Source organism: Kogia breviceps, chromosome X, assembly GCF_026419965.1.
Source record: "Kogia breviceps isolate mKogBre1 chromosome X, mKogBre1 haplotype 1, whole genome shotgun sequence".
NCBI classification, from domain to species: domain Eukaryota; kingdom Metazoa; phylum Chordata; class Mammalia; order Artiodactyla; family Physeteridae; genus Kogia; species Kogia breviceps.
Genome location: NC_081330.1, coordinates 122656266 through 122674926, shown reverse-complemented (window position 1 = coordinate 122674926; position 18661 = coordinate 122656266). Strand labels below are relative to the sequence as shown.

Genomic DNA, 18661 nt, shown 5'->3' with positions numbered 1-18661 from the left:
GGATACAAAATTAATGCACAGAAATCGCTGGCATTCCTATACACCAACAATGAAAAAACAGAAAGAGAAATTAAGGAAACACTCCCATTTACCACTGCAACAAAAAGAATAAAATACCTAAGAATAAACCTGCCTAAGGAGGCAAAAGACTTGTACTCAGAAAACTATAAAACACTGATAAAGAAATCAAAGATGACATAAACAGATGGAGAAATATACCATGTTCTTGGATTGGAAGAATCAATATTGTGAAAATGACTCTACTACCCAAAGCAATCTACAGATTCAATGCAATCCTTATGAAACTACCAATGGCATTCTTCACAGAATAAGAACAAAAAAATCTTACAATTCGTAAGGAAACACAAAAGACCCCCAATAGCCAAAGCAATCTTGAGAAAGAAAAACGGAGCTGGAGGAATCAAGCTCCCCGACTTCAAACTATACCACAAAGGTACAGTAATCAAGACAGCATGGTACTGGCACAAAAACAGAAATATACATCAGTGGTACAGGATAGAATGCCCAGAGATAAACCCACACACATACGGTCACCTTATCTTTGATAAAGGAGGCAAGAATATACAGTGGAGAAAACACAGCCTCTTCAATAAGTGGTGCTGGGAAAACTGGACAGGTACATGTAAAAGTATGAAATTAGAACACTACGTAACACCATACACAAAAATAAACTCCAAATGGATTAGAGACTTAAATATAAGACCAGACACTATAAAACTTATAGAGGAAAACCTAGGAAAACCACTCCTTGACATAAACCATAGCAAGATCTTTTCTGGCCCACCTCCTGGAGTAACAGAAATTTAAAAAAAATAAACAAATGGGACTTAATTAAACTTAAAAGCTTTTGCACAGCAAAGGGAACCATAAACAAGCCAAAAAGACAACCGTCAGAATGGGAGAAAATATTTGCAAATGAAACAACAAAGGATTAATCTCCAAAATGTACAAACAGCTCATGGAGCTTAATATCTAAAAAACAAACAATCCAGTTAAAAAATGGGCGGAAGACCTCAATAGACATTTCACCAAGGAAGACTTAGAGATGGCCAGGAGGCACATGAAAAGATGCTCAGCATCACTAAGTATTAGAGAAATGCAAATCAAAACTACAATGAGGTATTCACCTCACGCCGGTCAGAATGGCCATTATCAAAAAAGCTAGAAACAATTAATGCTGGAAAGGCTGTGGAGAAAAGGGAACCCTCCTACACTGTTGGTGGCAGTGTAAATTGATACAACCACTATGGAAAACAGTATGGAGGTTCCTTAAAAAACTAAAAATAGAACTGCCATATGACCCAGCAATCCCACTACTGGGCATATACCCTGAGAAAACCATATTTCAAAAAGAGTCATGTACCACAATGTTCATTGCAGCACTATTTACAAAGGTCGGGTCATGGAAGCAACCTAAGTGTCCATAATCAGATGAATGGATAAAGAAGATGTGGCACATATATACAATGGAATATTTCTCAGCCATAAAAAGAAACGAAATTGAGTTATTTGTAGTGAGGTGGATGGACCTAGAGTCTGTCATACAGAGTGAAGTAAGTCAGAAAAAGAAAAACAAATACCGTATGCTAACACATATATATGGAATCTAAGAAAAAAAAATGGTACTGAAGAACCTAGTTGCAAGGCAGAAATAAAGATTTAGACATAGGGAATGGATTTGGGACACGGGTGGGAGGGGGAAGCTGGGGCGAAGTGAGAGTAGCATCGACATATACACACTACCGAATGTAAAATGGTTGGTGGGAAGCAGCGGCACAGCACAGGGAGATCAGCTCTGTGCTTTGCGATGCCCTAGAGGGGTGGGGTAGGGAGGGTGGGAGGGAGGCTCAAGAGGGAGGGGATGTGGGGACATGTGTACGCATATGACTGATTCGCTTTGCTGTGCAACAGAAACTAATATGGTATTGTGGAGTGATTATACTCCAATAAAGTTCTATTAAAAATAATAAATAAATAAATAAAATAAAAATAATCAGTGTTCTTTAAATTTATGATCAGCTGGGTTTTTTTTTCTGAAATCACTGTGCATACCTGTAGGCGAGGCAAGGTAGTGTAATCGGATTTTAATGCATGTTAAATTTAATAATCAGATGAGTGAACATACACTATGTTTTGTAGCATTTATCTAAGTAATGGGTTGGGTTCTAGGTGCTTTTAGACGTTCCTCATTCAATCAAACAACAGTATTTTGAGGAAGTCAAGACAAAGAAATGAAGTGACTATTATGAGTCCTTATTCCAGGATTTTCTGCCTCCAAGTACAGTTATCTCTGTAGTTTTTATTGACGTATAGTTGATTTACAATGTTGTGTTAATTTCTGCTGTACAGCAAAGTGATTCAGTTACACATATATATACACATACACACATATGTATATTCTTTTCCATTGTGGTCTATTATAGAACACTGAATATAGTTCGCTGTGCCATACAGTAAGACCTTGTTGTTTCCCTGTTTTATATCTTTGGGTATTTTTCTTTTATTTTTTTGGCTGTGCCGTGCAGCTTCCGGAATCTTAGTTCCCTGAGCAGGGACTGAACTCGGGGCCACGACAGTGAAAGCACCGAGTCCTAACCACTGGACCACCAGGAAAGTCCCTCTATTTGTTTTTTAAAATAAACGAAGAGTGACTCAAATATTTTAGAAACTTCCAAAGAAATGGTCCTAAGAGGTCCCCATTTTTCACTAAAAATACAATAGACTACAAGGACAGTACTGAAATCACTGTTATTTATGGGAATTCCCTGGCAGTCCAGTGGTTAGGACCCGGTGCTTTCACTGCCGTGTGCCTGGGTTCAATCTCTGGGAACTAAGATCCTGCAAGTAGTGCAGCGCGGCCAAAAAAAAAAAAAAAAGAAAGAAAGAAAGAAATTACTGTTATTTTTGGTAAAGATAAAAATGATATTCAAGTCCCCAGTAGACCACAAAATCTTTTTTTAAGTTGAAATTCCCTATGACACTATGTAAAAGAACACTATTTTTGTTTTCCCCACAGTTCAAACCTCAATGTCCTACATGTGGTAGATACTCAAGAAATATTTCCTTAAAAGAAAGAGAATGAATGTAGAAATGAAAACCGTGTATATATTTTCCTTTCACTATGGAGAAATGAGACAAAATCCTCAACTCTGCAGATGGAGAGAGGACAAAAATCCAGCTTTCTTCCCGGTGACCCTATATATGTACATTACTTTCAAAGAAAAGGAAAACCAACCAAAGAAATCGCCATCATTTGGGGCTCACCATGTTGGACAACGGGTTCTCTTAATGGCTCCCCAGCAGTCACGATGAAGTGGTTTCTCTCAGGATCCTAAAGTCAAGAAAGAGACCATCAAACAATAAACGGCCTTCTTTTTGAATGTCTGATTAGGAATGATCTGAAGTTGACATTTGGCCCAAAGGGATGATGTCCCTAATTCTAAAGATAAATTCCAGAAATACTTTCTGTGCAACGCATGATATGGAAATGTTTATCCTTTAAGATGTTTGGTAGCAATCCGAACTCAAGAATATGTCCTGAACATCAAAACCATAACCTTCTCTAATAAAGAAGGAGAATTTAAATTAAGATTTTTCTTTAACTAGAAACATCTTTATGACAAACTATGTAAGTGACTCGGCCTATTATAGAGCTTATAATTTCCTGCTAAAAATTTAATTTTTAAAAGGGAAGTTTATTTATGCAAATCCAAAAGTAACATTTTATTACTTTTGACATTTATTACTGTTAATGTAAAATATGCCCCAGAAATGTTGCACTAAATGGGACCTTACAAAAACATCCAAGGGGGCTTCCCTGGTGGCACAGTGGTTAAGAATCCGCCTGCCAATGCAGGGGACATGGGTTGGAGCCCTGGTCCGGGAAGATCCCACATGCCGCAGAGCAACAAAGCCCGTGCGTCACAACTACTGAGCCTGCGCTCTAGAGTCCCCGAGCCACAACTACTGAGCCCACGTGCCACAAGTACTGAAGCCCGCGTGCCTAGAGCCTGTGGTCTGAGAAGCCACCACAATGAGAAGCCTGCAGACAGCAACGAAGAGTAGCCCCCGCTCACCGCAACTAGAGAAACTCTGTGCGTAGCAATGAAGACCCAATGCAGCCAAAAATAAACAAAAAAATTTATTAAAAAAAAAAATCCCAGATACCTGATCAGGCAAATTTCTCTCCAATAGGGTCCTATTGTGTTAAAGTCTCTAAAAGTTTTTGTTTAGAATTAAGATTAGGTTTTTTTCCCTGAAACTGAAAAGAAATATTATTAAAGCCAGTGCTAGTGTGGATGCAGGGAAAGATACACTTTTCTATACATCATTTGGGAGATTTTAAGTGGGTGTTGTAATCCTTCTAGAGAGCACTTTGACAATATGACTCCAAGCCCTCCTATCGCTGACGTCCTCTGACCCAGTAATGCCAAAGAAAGCAGCAGAAGAACCTCCCATCACACCTGTGATCATATAAATATGTGATAATATATATATGCTCCTACTCATACAAAGCTCTTCAATTAGAAATAATTATAATGTTACTAGTGCCAGAAGATTTATCACTGGACTCAACATGAAGCATATGAAGAACAAAGTCTTTAATCTTCCACATAGTTAGAAACAGTAGTATCTTACAGAACTGCCATTTATTTCTGCTTCTGCCTCTACCTTTAAAAACTTAAAAGGGAATTTAGGGTCGAATGGTTTCTGCAAAAGTCTTAATTTACCCCCTACAGTCCCAGGGCTGTGCATTTAGTGCATCCACCCAGTGGATGCTTTAATCATTTCTTCATGTTTAAAAAAACATCTGTTTAACCATTCCCAGGCCTGTATTTATTTACACATCACCTTATGTATCCATAACCCAATTTGCTGTCAAAATATGCCAATGTGAACTCAGCTGAAAATCAAAGAGGAAGCTAAAAAGGCTTCTGCTAATTCAAATGTTAAAAACAGATGTCATAAACCCCATACACTAAAGTTTACTCTTTTAATCTTAGTACAGACCCTCACTCAATCTCCACTTACTCTCACATTATACACAACGTTAATAATTAAGCTTTGCGGTTAATCAGATTCATGAGATTCAAAGCTAGAAGACAGGAAAGCACTACTATAGAGCAATACAAGGAAATGGACAGCTTAACGTCAATTATGGAAATTAAACACACACCAAAAAAACTATGAAGAACAGGCACAGAAGCTTAAAAATTAGTCTAGGACCACTTACTGTAGTAGCCAGCAGGCCCTAAAGACATCGTCACACTTTATAGCTCAGGACAGTAATTAATATACATGCTGATGACCCAGTGTTATGAATAAGTTAAATTGTGCATACTACTATGCAATAGGCCAATAGTCCCCAAGAAAGGGGAAGGTTTCTACCTACGGGCTTTGAAGGGGTAGAATTTCAGTGCAAATCAAATGACATATTCAAGAAAAGTATCCTAGAAAAATAGTTCCGATCGCTGGTGCTACATCATTTATAATTTAATCTGAGGGAAGACATCACTAAAAAGTGTTTCGAGGTGCTTGGTTTTGGAGGGCATACACACTTGAGTTCTAGGGTCAGGAGGCAGAGGAGAAAGCGTCAGGGGTCACGAGAGAAGGGGAAAGAAAAGGCCTACCTCCTTGCGCCGCGGGTGTGCGACTCCTCAGAATGTAAGTTTCTTAATTCAGAAGATGCGTCTTTTGTGAGTGACAAACATGTCCTACAGTTTACACAGTTTGGAATAATAATAAAGTGTTCAAAATAGAAGTTTTGCTCCTTTTGATATTACTCAAATCAAATGATGACTTTCATTTATAAGTCAGACAGTAGGATAAAAGGACACTTGAATTTGGTCTGAAATGAAAAATGATTTAACTGCTGGGTACTGAGTTGCTTGGGAGTTGGGCTTTCCATTTCAGAAAGCTAAAGGTTGGAAGTAAGCCAGAAACAGAAAAACAAATATCGTAGAATATCGCTTATATGTGGAATCTAGAAAAATGATACAGATGAACTTATTTGCAAAGCAGAAATAGAGACACAGATGTAGAGAACAAACGTATGGATACCAAGGGGGAAAGGGGGGTGGGATGAATTGGGAGATTGGGATTGACATCTATACACTACTATGTATAAAACTGATAAATAAAAGCCTACTGTAGAGCATAGGGAACTCTACTCAGTGCTCTGTAGTAACCTAAATGGGAAAAGAATTTAACAAAGAGTTGGATATAAGTATATGTATAACTGATTTACTTTGCTGTACACCTGAAACTAACTCAACATTGTAAAGCAACTAACTATATTCCAATAAAAATTTAAAAAAAGAAAGAAAGAAAGCTGAAGCCCGGTCCAAGCTTCTTTGAATGATTTTTTTTTTTTTACAAAATTAACCTCTGCCTGGCCCCTTCTCCTCTAACCTAAGCCAGATGTTTTGGGTCTTTTTCTTTTTTCTTAAGTGCATCCTTTTTCCTCCCCTAACTAGCCTTCTTTGGTGAAAGCTGATCATCTTTCTGTATATTCAGTAGAGTGCTTTTGTGGCTCCAAGTCTCAAATGCTGCTATCTTGAAAAGTCCTCCTCTATGGCGACCTTGGGTACAGTGTCAAATGATGAAAATCAAGCCAAAGCAAAGAGAAAGACTTGTTTAAGATCATGAGTCCCCGTGTGGATCTAAGTCAGTGTCTCCTGTTAGGTTCTTATGAAGAGACCCTCACACAAAGGCAACAGAAGTTCACTTACTGCTTCATGGACGGTTGTCCCAACTGAAACTCACGATCTTTTGGGGCCCAGACCATGTCTTTCACTTTGGCACACCTTCTCAGAGTTCCTAGTTTCGAGTCAGGCCCTTCTGGGTTTACATAATAATTTACTTTTACAAATTGCTCTTTGTTATTCCATAAATACTGGCAAGACATGTCTTGAGTTCCACTGTCACCAACAATAAATGATCGAAGCCCAGATGAAGGCACTAGGATTTATTTAAGGTGTTGACAACTTCTACACTGTGACTACATACTCAGAGTTGTTTTTTTTTGTTGTTGTTGTTTTTGTTTTTTTTTTTGTGGTACGCGGGCCTCTCACTGTTGTGGCCTCTCCCGTTGCGGAGCACAGGCTCCGGACGCGCAGGCCCAGCGGCCATGGCTCACGGGCCCAGCCGCTCCGCGGCATGTGGGATCCTCCCGGACCGGGGCACGAACCCGTATCCCCTGCATCGGCAGGCGGACTCTCAACCGCTGCGCCACCAGGGAAGCCCTCCTCGGAGTCTGTTTGATTAATCAGAAATACAAAGCTTGAGGTGGCAGGGGGACTCTGAGAAGGAAACTAAGGGCATGCTTTTGCATCAGGAACATTTATTACGGTGAAATATTACCTGAAAACATTATCAGAAAGAAACTGAGCTTTAACAGGACTTAATTGCATGTAATTGTTCTTACCAGACGTCACTGTTTATACTTCTTAGGCCAATTGAAAGAGAAAACAGTGAACTGTTACCAGTTTTTGAAGATTAATGGTTTATTTTATTATGAATTTTTACACATCAGCAAAAAGTTGTCTCTAGCTTTAAAAGGGTGTTTTAGTTGTCTTTTGATCTGTATTTTAAGCAAATATTAATCTGTATTAGTTTAATGAATTCCCCATGAATGGTGCCAGTTAAAGAGTATCCTTATTCTCAAGTATGGTTTCGATGGCAGTCAATGAGGAACTGATTGTCTACCGTGACAAACTCCAAGTAAGTCTGCTCATGCATGAGGCTTAAGACTTTCTCAATAGGACACTAGTATAAACCTGAGGGTTAAGCTGAGATCCAGTCTTCATATCAAATCGATGTGCTCCCGATCACGGAGCCATCTTGGCAACCGGGGTACCAATCGTGGGCCAAAGCAGCACAGGGAGCTTTAACGCTTGAAACAGAGGTTGTTCCACGGTGACCAGTACAGTCCACGCCTAAATGTCCAGAGGAGCCCAGGTTGATTTCCATCTCGAAGAACAATGAAAAGGTGAAGGCCATTCTGAAGGCACTGCTGGGGTTTAGGCTTCCTCTAAGAAGTCAGAGAGTCTGGCTTCAAGACTCTTCCACCTGGCAGAAACCAAGCCCCCTGCAGTTGCTACCCGCCATGGAAGACTTCAGAATACCGTCACAAAAGACAATCCACACTGTGAGTGCAAAAGGTAGGGGTCCCTGCAGCCTAAAACGTGCTGGTCTAAGATGAGTCAAATGCTCAAATGGAGCAGGGAAACCTGGGGAAAGCAAAGATGTGATCTATCGATACGTCAACTCTTCCCTGCCCTCCTCGCCTGCCCTGGAGGACTGGCCATTCTCGAGGAAGCTGCCCAGGCCCCTGAGCCACCCGGAAGACAGGCACGATGGTGAAGACGCAGAGTAAGAAGCAGAGAAAGGGCAGGGGGAAGCTGCGGACTAGGTATCGACTCCTCATTCGTGTCCACAACTCCACGCACATGGGAATAAGGGAGAACTGGGAAGGCACAGCTTCCTTCTTCAACCCTCAGGGTAAGTCTAATTCCAAGGGAGGATACCTCTGGCCTGGAGCCCGAGTGAATTAGGGTCCTTTAGGGCCTTTGCCGAAACTCAGGTGCCCTAAACCTTGGGGCCTAAGGTATAAATCCTCATTAGGTGACATGTACGTGGCATGCCTGCCTGTCACATCAGGTGTTTAGATCAGTGACCTGCCCAGCTACCATCACTGGGCACGCACTATGTGCCAGACCAGGGATTAGCAAACTTGTCCTTGTAAAGAGCCAGGGAATAAAGCTTTTAGGCTTTGTGGGCCATCCAGTCTCTGTTGCAACCACGTAGCTGTACACTGTGGCGTGAAAGCATCCACAGACAAACGGAAATAATGAATGGGTGTAGCTGGGGTTCAATAACCCTTTAGAAAAAAATTTAAATCTAGCCTGTAGGGCATAAAGTACTGACCCCCGTGCTAGATGTGGCCTAGACCGTTGACCTGCGTAATCTCACACAGTCAATATGACAGCCCCACGCAGTTAGGATCATTCATTCAACTCTGCAGAAAAAGCAAATGAACGAAGCTCGGGGGTGTTGAGAACGGTGTCCAAAGTCACGTGGCCGGTGAGTGGTGAAGCCAAGGTTCACACCGTCACAGGCTCCTCCCATTGTATCTAAGGGGGACTTCCTACTCTTCACGGCTGTAAGTGATACGTGCCCATTTAAAGGTTAATTTTTTGGAATAGATTTTTTCCCAGAACTCTTTCTAATGTCTTGATGGCTCAGGCTACACTTATATACAGTCAAAATTACAGAAGGGCACACAAGAGAGCCATGCCCCTGGGGCCAAGGAACTGATGGTTTCAGTCAACTCTTTTCCATCCTGCTGCCTCTCTCTTTCTGGACCCCCTCACCACTTCCTGCTGGTGTTCCGCTTCAGCTTCCCAATCCTGATCATCTGCAACGTGCCCTCTGCTAGAGTATAGGAAGGACTGAGATTGTCAACTTAAACCAGATAACGTCACAGACTAATCTGCTGCCAGTAGGGTGTGGTCTACATATAGCTTCCACGCCTCTTTCGTGCACTGGGTGAAAACAGACGAAATCGCCATTTTTGTAGGTCAGAAGTGGCAGTTCCATACAGTTGGACCTAATTATAGTGAGCACGGACCCTGAGATATGCATTTCCTCTGGAGCTCGTGGGGTTTTGCTCCGCCTTACTTCACTGCCCCTGGAGGTGCTGCAGGGGATTAAAGCAGCAGTAGGGGAGCTGTCAGCAAAGTGGGTTAAGATATAATCATTCCTCACACCCACTGCATTCTACCACAGCAGGGCCCCAGGGCTGGCAGTCAGTCAGACGGCCTCTCCGCTGGTCACCTGCACGCCAACATACTTTTCATCCCTACTTTTCAAAATTCATCTTTGCAGGAGCTTCTGCACAACTGTCTCTTCAAGTCTCCTTATTAGAATGTCACAAAGTGGCCAGATGGGTTTAATAGGCTCACAGGACGGTGAGCGAAGAGTCCAAGGGAATAAAGGAAGGAACACAAGGAAGAAATCTGGCAACCTGGATGAAATAAAGCTCCTCGGACTCCTAAAATATCAGAAACTTTACTGAAAAAGCAAGGACTCAGCACAAAAGGATTACAAAATGGATCCTATGCTCTTCTCAGTTCAACCTGGGGCTGGCTTTCAGAGGGCTCCGTGGGAATATGTGTGTAGATCTATATTTATACCCTGAAAGGACGCATCCGTTTGCACTTATGCTAACGATAAACTCAATCAACTGTATAAAGAAAGAAGACGTGAGAGACAAGGAAGAGCTGCCTTCAGATTCAAGTTTCTAGGGGTAAACAATATGGACTTTCAATGATTCCTAAAGATGAGGAATCAGTATAAGTAAAAACCTTAAAATCAACCAGTAGAAATAACAGAAGTTAATGCAAGGGGCTGATAAACTTGTGGCATAGTTTCTTTCCTGGAGGAAGAGAAAAAATTTTCCAGGTACACAGGAGATTTCGGCATTTTCCTGGAAACTAGTAGAAAGTACAGGTTAAGAAAATTAAGGCAACCTAAGTGTCCATCAACAGATGAATGGATAAAGAAGATGCAGTACCTATATACAATGGAATATTACTCAGCCATAAAAAAGAACGAAAGTTTGCTATTTGCAGCAACACGGATGGACTTGGAGGGCATTACGCTAAGTGAAGTAAGTCAGAGAAAGACAAATACTGTACGATATCACTTATATGTGGAATCTAAAATATACAACAGACTAGTGACAAAAAAGAAGCAGACTCACAGATACAGAGAACAACTAGTGGTTACCGGTGCTGGGGGAGGGGCAATATAGGGGTGAGGGATTAGGAGGTACACACCATTGGGTGTGAGGTAGGCTTAAAGGTGTATTATACAACACGGGGAATATAGCCAATATTTTGTAATAACTGTTAATGGAAAGTAACCTTTAAAAAAATACCTTAAAATTTTTAAATGCAAAAAAATTTTTTGAAAAAAGAGAATAAAAGATTTTTAATACTTAACCTTGTTCTCCACCTGGACACTGTCACCTTCCCCCAGCACGGCTGTGTGATGAGGTTCTATTTGTTGTTGTGTGTCATCAGGGCCTACAAAAAAGATGACCCACTTAATTTAGTCCTCATGGTAGTACATTTCTCACACGATTACAAACTTGGTTAACTACACGGCACCATAATATGAATTTCAAGTTCAGAAACAACCAACTTAGGAATCTCCTGAAATCTCTTGTTGATGGTATTTGCAATTATTAAAGTCCGAAACTGGCTGCTTTCCAATGTAGAAAAGGACAAGGAAGTGAATCCTGTATTATGTTTCCACCTACACTTTCAATGTCATGCCTCATAGGTTAATTAATAAGCAAAGTCCTTGGCATTACATGCTAATAAGAGTGTTTCCTTGGGTCAATTATAAACCTCAGAAGATTTAAGCATGCTTAGGAAAATTAGTAAATTCCATCATTAATTCCTTTCAACAAGTATTTACTGAACACCTACAGCTAACTGCCCAGCACTGTGAGAAAATGCCAAGAAGCGCAAAGCCGATTCCTCACATACAAATAACTCAAAATCTCACTGAGAGAAACTAAATATATACTCATAAAACAGAGACTAATTCAACTGGAAAACAGGTAAGTCGGAGAGCTAGTGAACAACCGCTATGGAACTATGTACAAGGCCCTCTGCTAAATGCTGCGGGAGTGGGGAGGTTTCAGGACGGATATTTTTCCATCCCTTCTACATTAAGGCTCACAGATGAAACAGAAAAAATAATACAAATGAAGTTGTGTGTTAAAAGCAACAAGAAAGGAATAAACAAAGTTCAAAGAGAGAACAGGGACTGCAGAGCTCTGCAGGATCAGACAGACCGATCAAAGGCAAAGCTGGGATGAAGGGTGCTCTAGACAAGAGGACACAGCCTGTGCAAAGGTGAGGGGCTGGCAATGTGCAGGGCACGCCCGGGTGGACCTTCTATCATTGCTGGAACATTCTTCTGGGAGGAATGATGGCAACGCACACGTGCTTCAGGTCACGGGAAGACATGAAGGCCGCGCTTATCCGTATAAAATGGAGGACCTCTGAGGAAAGGGTGTGGGGGGGAAATGGTTAGATCCGCGTCTTGGAGAAATAACTGAAAGCGGAGCACAGAATAAATTGGAGAGGGCAAGACTGGAGTTAGGATGACCTGTTGGGAGCTTATTCGAACAGCCTCAGTGGGAATGAATTCCAGTCTGAACTGGGAGAGTGGACACAGAAAGACAGGAACGGGTTTGAGAGGGGGAGTGGAGAAGGAAAGACTGGGTAACAATGGGAGAGAGAAGAGACCTTCGAAGAACACGATTCTCCCTATAGGAGCAAAGCAGTATAATGCAGCGGCCTGCACGGCCACGGGAGGCGGCAGAGAGGCGGCGGGCGGCACGTGGCTGGGCCTTTTAGCTGACTGAAAGCCAGACACGTGAACAGACAACAGAGAGAAGACTCCCGGGCGGGCTGCGAAGCCTGTAACGATGTCTGCATGACATTCTGGACTATTAAAAAAAAAAGGGCATTCACCTGACACGATACAGCTAAAGCTGAACAATCAACATGGAGGCACTTATGTAAGCAAAAGCAGTAGCTTGAGGAATTACCATAGAAACATAATTTGTGAATTGTGTGAATACTGACTGGAGTTCAAACATAGTCATATTTTCTAGAGAAGGCCTCCCTTTGACCTCCACTTTGCAGATAACCTACACGAAGCAGCGGGGTTCATTCTGATGCCTGCAAACGTGAAATAGGATCCTAACGGAGGACTTCTTAACCTGGAGTCAATGTGTTCCCAAGGGGTCCATGGAGAGAATTCAGAGCAATCATGGACTTGCAGGGGAGACAAATGACATCCTTATTTTCACGAACACCTGACTGAAATGTGGCCTTTCTTTCAGTCAGGACTGTAGCCAGAAAACCACAGCAGTATTAGCTGGACCAATGATTTTGTTTCCAGTAGAAATCACACGGATATTTTCATATCACATTAGCATTGTAAAGACCTCAAAATAAGTTTGTGTTAATCACTACTTAACAATTTAAAGTAGACCTGCTTCTGGATCATGTTATTGCAAATGTCGTCAGAGAACACACATGCAACTGTATCACAGACTTGTTCTTTTAACCTTTTAATGACACCATTGAATTAAAAAAAAAAACAAAAAAAAAACATTGTTCAGAGGTGGGGCCTTGGCAAATGTCAAAAGGGTTCCTGGCACAAAAAGTTGAGGAGCTTCTGTCTCAGAGGCAGTGGTGTGCTAGTTAATGTTTACCAACCGGCTTTCCGGGACAAGGGGAAAAACAAACCTGATTTGTACTGTGTGCCAATTTCCATGGTTTAAATGCTCCCGCTGTGGCCAATTTCAAGCTACCAATCTGAGGCCAGGGAAGAGGTACACAACCTGCTCCTGCGAGCTGCCAAGAGAGAGCCCCAGCACATCGCTGAAGGCTTCCTCTCCCCCAAGGACTTAGGTTAACAGATGTCACGGCAGTGAATGATAGAACTCCGCTGATCTTCCACTCATGCAAGGATGTGGCCATAAAAAGAGGGGTCTCGGAGTCTAACGATAATCTCATTTAGGTTGGGGTAATATTTTAAACTGTGATATAAAGCAGCATTTTGTTAACTGTGCTTTACTGAGATTCCCTGGGAGCAATGAACCATGTCTTTATCTTCGATGAATTCATCTGTAACACCCATTACCCATGTGGTCTACCCCGACCCCTAATTTTAACATGTAGGATGCTTTATGATACAGAGACCAAAATGGTTTATAAAGCCCCTTCACTATGTTCTAATGGAGTGAGCTGGCAAGAGACAGCTCTCAAAACTAATGCTGAACTGGGATTTCTCTGCACCTCCTATCAGGGTAGCTTGCTCAACTGCCATTCATTGGTCTATGAGAAAATCTTAATTTAGAAACAGAGTTCATGTTTCTCTAAGAGCTCTCATTCTAATTTTACACGGAATGCAATTTCCGCTCATTCTACTTGCTGATCTAGGAGAGGAACCACAGTATTGATTCTGAAGAGGCCATTTGAAATGCTCCACCATAAGGCAAACCTTTTTTATAGACACTGGAAAGTCAGGTTTTTAAGATTAATCATTCTCAGTGTACCTGTAGCTTCTGTATTATTCTATAAACTGTTTAAAGCAGGATCACAGAAAGCACAGATTGATTCTATCTTCATGTCACTTCTATGCTGTCTCACCCAACTGGTTATGTCCTGAACCTCAAATAAGTCTCAGAGAAAATATATTTGATTGGTTCTGACCACTTTCAATTATAAATCGAGCCAAATCAGATAATAAATAGTTTCCATTGGGAAGCTTCGCCAAGAATGTTAAATCTAATAGTGCAGTTAAGGAAAATTTAACTGAAAACAATTGAACTGCAAATATTTTTGTTTGCGTAAACAGTCATAAAAGGGCAAGATACTTTAAAACATTTTAAAGTTAGTGCTGCATCTTCAGTGTGTGGTTTATTGCTGTGAAACTTCTCCCCATACACAAGATTTCCTTTTTCTTCTTCTCTTTACAAGAACTACTGTCCCATTTACCCTCTGTTCCGTACATTCCGGTACTTCTATCACAGATTTTGGTATCATCAATATTGTATGTACAGTTGAAGCCTTCTTATCGGATGCAATCCGGATCATTAACTGAAAAAGATTAAGCTGCCTCCAACATGTTGCTTTAAATTAAATTGTACATGTGCATCCATTTGCCAATTTTTAGAAAATGGATTGAAAGCACTGCCTTTCTTTATAAAGCATACCCGTAATGCACCACTGAAATCCTTCTACATTATCAGTTTCCCCTCATCTTTTACTGTCATCTCTGCCACACTAGCTCTAAGCGTTTTCTTTAGCAATATACTTTTACAAAGCATTTGACTTTAGTTGCTCTAGAAATAACACGCTTTTCAAGCTTATTTCGTTAATTGAAATATTATTTAATTAAATCGCATAATTGCAATCACTGGTGCAACTGGCATAAACAGATTAGAGAACAATCACACCTGCCTTTAAGTCCACGTCAACCTGCCAGGGGGAGTAGCAGGGGGCAGGTGGACCAGGGGAGCCGACCATCCTGGGCGTTCAGGCACCTCATTCAACGTATTCTGCGTGGAATGAGGCTCACTGCTTAGTCCAGTTCATTTTGGGTAAGTGGAGGTCAACTCGGAGGGCTCCTAGTGCGTTTTCCCACCTTTATTGAGATCCAGGGGCTGTGTCAAACTTCTTAATACCCCCCAGAGCCAGAAGCAAAGGGCAGAGCACAAGTGAGCATGAATAATTACTTATTCAAATAAGCTTGAAACATTTTACTACCCACATAAACCAGTTAGCTGTCACCTCAATAACCACAAATATTTTTAGATTTCTAAATATATTTTCTAAGCCCCAACAGTACATTTGATACTGGTTCTTCTAGGGGACGGGCATCCAAGCTGATAAACTGCCCCAAGCTTCAGGGACACAGGATATAAATTCCCGTAACCTGTTGATCTCTGTGTTGATGTGTAATGTCATTTTCATCTCAGCTGCAGGGAAGGGGTTTAGAGCTAATATCCTTGGGATCTACTGGTTTTCTGACCATGTTGTTTTATTTTCTTCTTTTTTTAAAAATCATATACTGCATAAGATTTCAGCTGGGGGCTGGTCAAAGGACTTGCTGCCTCAGTGAAAGACTGCTGTCAAAGATCTTTCTCCTGCACAATTTCTTTTTCTTTTTGGGGGTACGCGGGCCTTTCACTGTTGTGGCCTCTCCCGTTGCGGAGCACAGGCTCCGGACGCGCAGGCTCAGCGGCCACGGCTCACGGGCCCAGCCGCTCCGCGGCACGTGGGATCCTCCCGGACCGGGGCACGAACCCGCGTCCCCTGCATCGGCAGGCGGATTCTCAACCACTGAGTCGCCAGGGAAGCCTTCTCCTGCACAATTTTTAAAGCTACTATTCAACAGTCAGAAGGCTTGAAAAAAAATACAATGTATCAAAACTTAAGACGATCCTCGACAACCATAAAACATCTCAAATAAGTACTCTTTAAATAAGGAAGTACTTACTCTATTTGTCTTATTTTAGTTCTGTTAATTCCTTCTCTTCTTCAGGGTGTCGTTAGTGGGCAATTACATGACTTCACTATACTCACCATGAACTTTAAAATATCTAACTTAGACAACTAGTTAATGTCCAGCATTTTCTAACATTCAAAACTCCACCTGCCCTTACAAAACTAAATCTACTGATGTCCATCTTTTAAGTACTTCCTGCATCAATTAATTAATTAATTTATTATTACTTATTTGGCTACACCGGGTCTTAGCTGTGGCACATGGGATCTTCATGGCCGCACGCGGGATCTTCATGGCCACACGCGGGATCTTTAGTTGCGGCATGCGGGATCTTTTTTTTTTTTTAGTTGTGGCATGTGGACTCCTGGTTGCGGCATGTGGGATCTAGTTCCCTGACCAGGAATCGAACCCAGGCCCCCTGCACTGGGAGCGTGGAGTCTTAACCACTGGACCACCAGGGAAGTCCCAATTAATATTTTTAACAGTCATCCTAATCTCCACTTATGGTATTCTCCCCAGACTACTTTCTCAAGCCAAACTGCAGTCTCTTTATTCCAGTCCCATACATTACGTGCATATTTATAACATCTATTTCAACAGAATGGTGGTACATGACATTTAAGACAATTACTTGCTTATCAGTTCCTGCCATCTGTGGTTGCCTGCTGCCATCCTGGTTTTATAAGCAAGATAAAATTGAGGCAATAAAGTCTGAGAGCATTTTTTGGATTCTCTCTATAGATTTATAGGTCAGTACACATTCAATAGCTATTTCTGCTCTGTCGTTTCTTTTTTTACTGGTGATTTGTTCTTGCCCTTTTGTTTTTCTCATTAATATCTCCATTAGGGGGTGAAGAGGAGGAAGGGAAGGAGATGAAATTCAAATGAGGTCACCTGGCCAGCTATTCGTTGGCTAAAGCAGATTCCCAAGAGGGCAGTTTTGCGAGCTAGATTCTCTCCATGGTCCACTTTACCCTGGACAGATGCAAGTTTGCTCCAACACTACAGACCGTGACCCCATTTCCTGCCAGATGTTTTGCACTTGTGGCTCATGGTCATGAGAGGTGACCAGGCCAGTGAATAAGGATGACTCAGGAAAATCCTGCCTCACCTCGAGAAAAACAAGTGGATGTATAAGTCATTCTTACCCCTCGAGCCACTGACCTTTTCACTTGTTAAAAGTCTTGGGAAACAAGGCTGTAACTACTGATTCAAACAGGGTTTGAAGATTATTTGTTCATCTTTCTCCCCTTCAGCCTCTACAATGCCATTTAAACTGAAGGGGTTCAGAATGAGACTCCCCAAGATGTGCCACTTTGGCGCGCAGATTGTTTTGAGCTGAAGACAGTCAAGGCCCAAAAGACTCAGGAAGAGCTTCCAACCACTCTCTTAACTACCTTAAAGAATTCAGATAAGGGGCCTGGTTCAAAGAGAGAGCTATTACCAGAGATAACTTTCATCTGAATGACCTACCTGGATGGCAGGGCAAACATCTAATTACCAAACATCTGCTCTTCTTATCATCCTGTGAATTACTCTCCTCCCCTTTGAAGCCTCAGGTTCCTATCTCATTCTTTAGCTCAGGATGGCATCTGTCCAACTTGCCCTTGGGTCTCATATTTTACGGGACCCCAGTACCTATGTAATTAAGTTTGTTTTTCTCCTGTTAATCTGTCTTATGTCAATCTAACTCATAGCCCAGCCAAAAAGAACCTAGAACTGTAGAGGAAAAATTTTGCCTTGCCTATAAATCTGAAATCGAATGTGAGCTTTTGTAGAGCCCACAAGCTAAGAAAGGTTTTTATGTTTTCAAATGGCTAAAAAAAAATCCCAAGAGTGGTAGTTCATGACACATGAAAAGTATATGAAATTCACATTTCAGTGGCCATAAATCAAGTTTTATTGGAACAACCATCCCAATTATTTATGTATCACCTGTGACTGCTTTTGTGCTACAAAAGCAGGAATGAGTCACTGCAACAGAAACTATATGGCCCGCAACGATGGAGACAGTTGCAACGATGGAGATAGTGTCCTGCTCCCCTTGCAGCCCGTTAAAGCTCCATCATCCGAGCAAGGTGTCAACCCACAGAACTGTGCCTGGACCTTACATTTGCACACAGGCCACAGTAAAATGGCTGCTGTCATGGCTGGTGTTCCTATTCTCCTCCCTCACTGAATATACTGGAAGCTGAGAGGTGCCCTGCCCTGGGTGTACCAGGATGTACCAGGATGTACAGGGGGCTGGTGCCGAACAGGAGGAAACATAGTGTTCAATTACATGAAAGGTTTCATCTTACCTTTCCTTCCTGGCAGTACTTTCAATGATATTGCAACTGAACCCAAAGCAAAAGACTCATCACTTACCGATATGTACATTTCCAGATATGGTATAAATGAAGCTTGTCCACCCTGAAAAGGGACCAGCGACATTAAAAGGTTAGTGTCCATAATGCCAAAAGGAACAAAGAGATAACAATATCAAATATTTAATACTCTACGTATGACATACAATTATATAAACTTACATACGTTA

At 41.6% G+C, this 18661-nt stretch overlaps 1 protein-coding gene across 1 annotated transcript in view; it reads right to left on the bottom strand.

Annotated features, from left to right (window-relative positions):
• The window catches only part of PIR (pirin), a 102524-nt gene that overhangs the window by 3060 nt on the left and 80803 nt on the right, over positions 1 to 18661 (bottom strand). Inside the window, 3 exon segments of the mRNA XM_059050912.2 lie at positions 3286 to 3352; positions 11029 to 11111; positions 18493 to 18537. Coding sequence (XP_058906895.1) covers positions 3286 to 3352; positions 11029 to 11111; positions 18493 to 18537 — 195 coding nt within the window.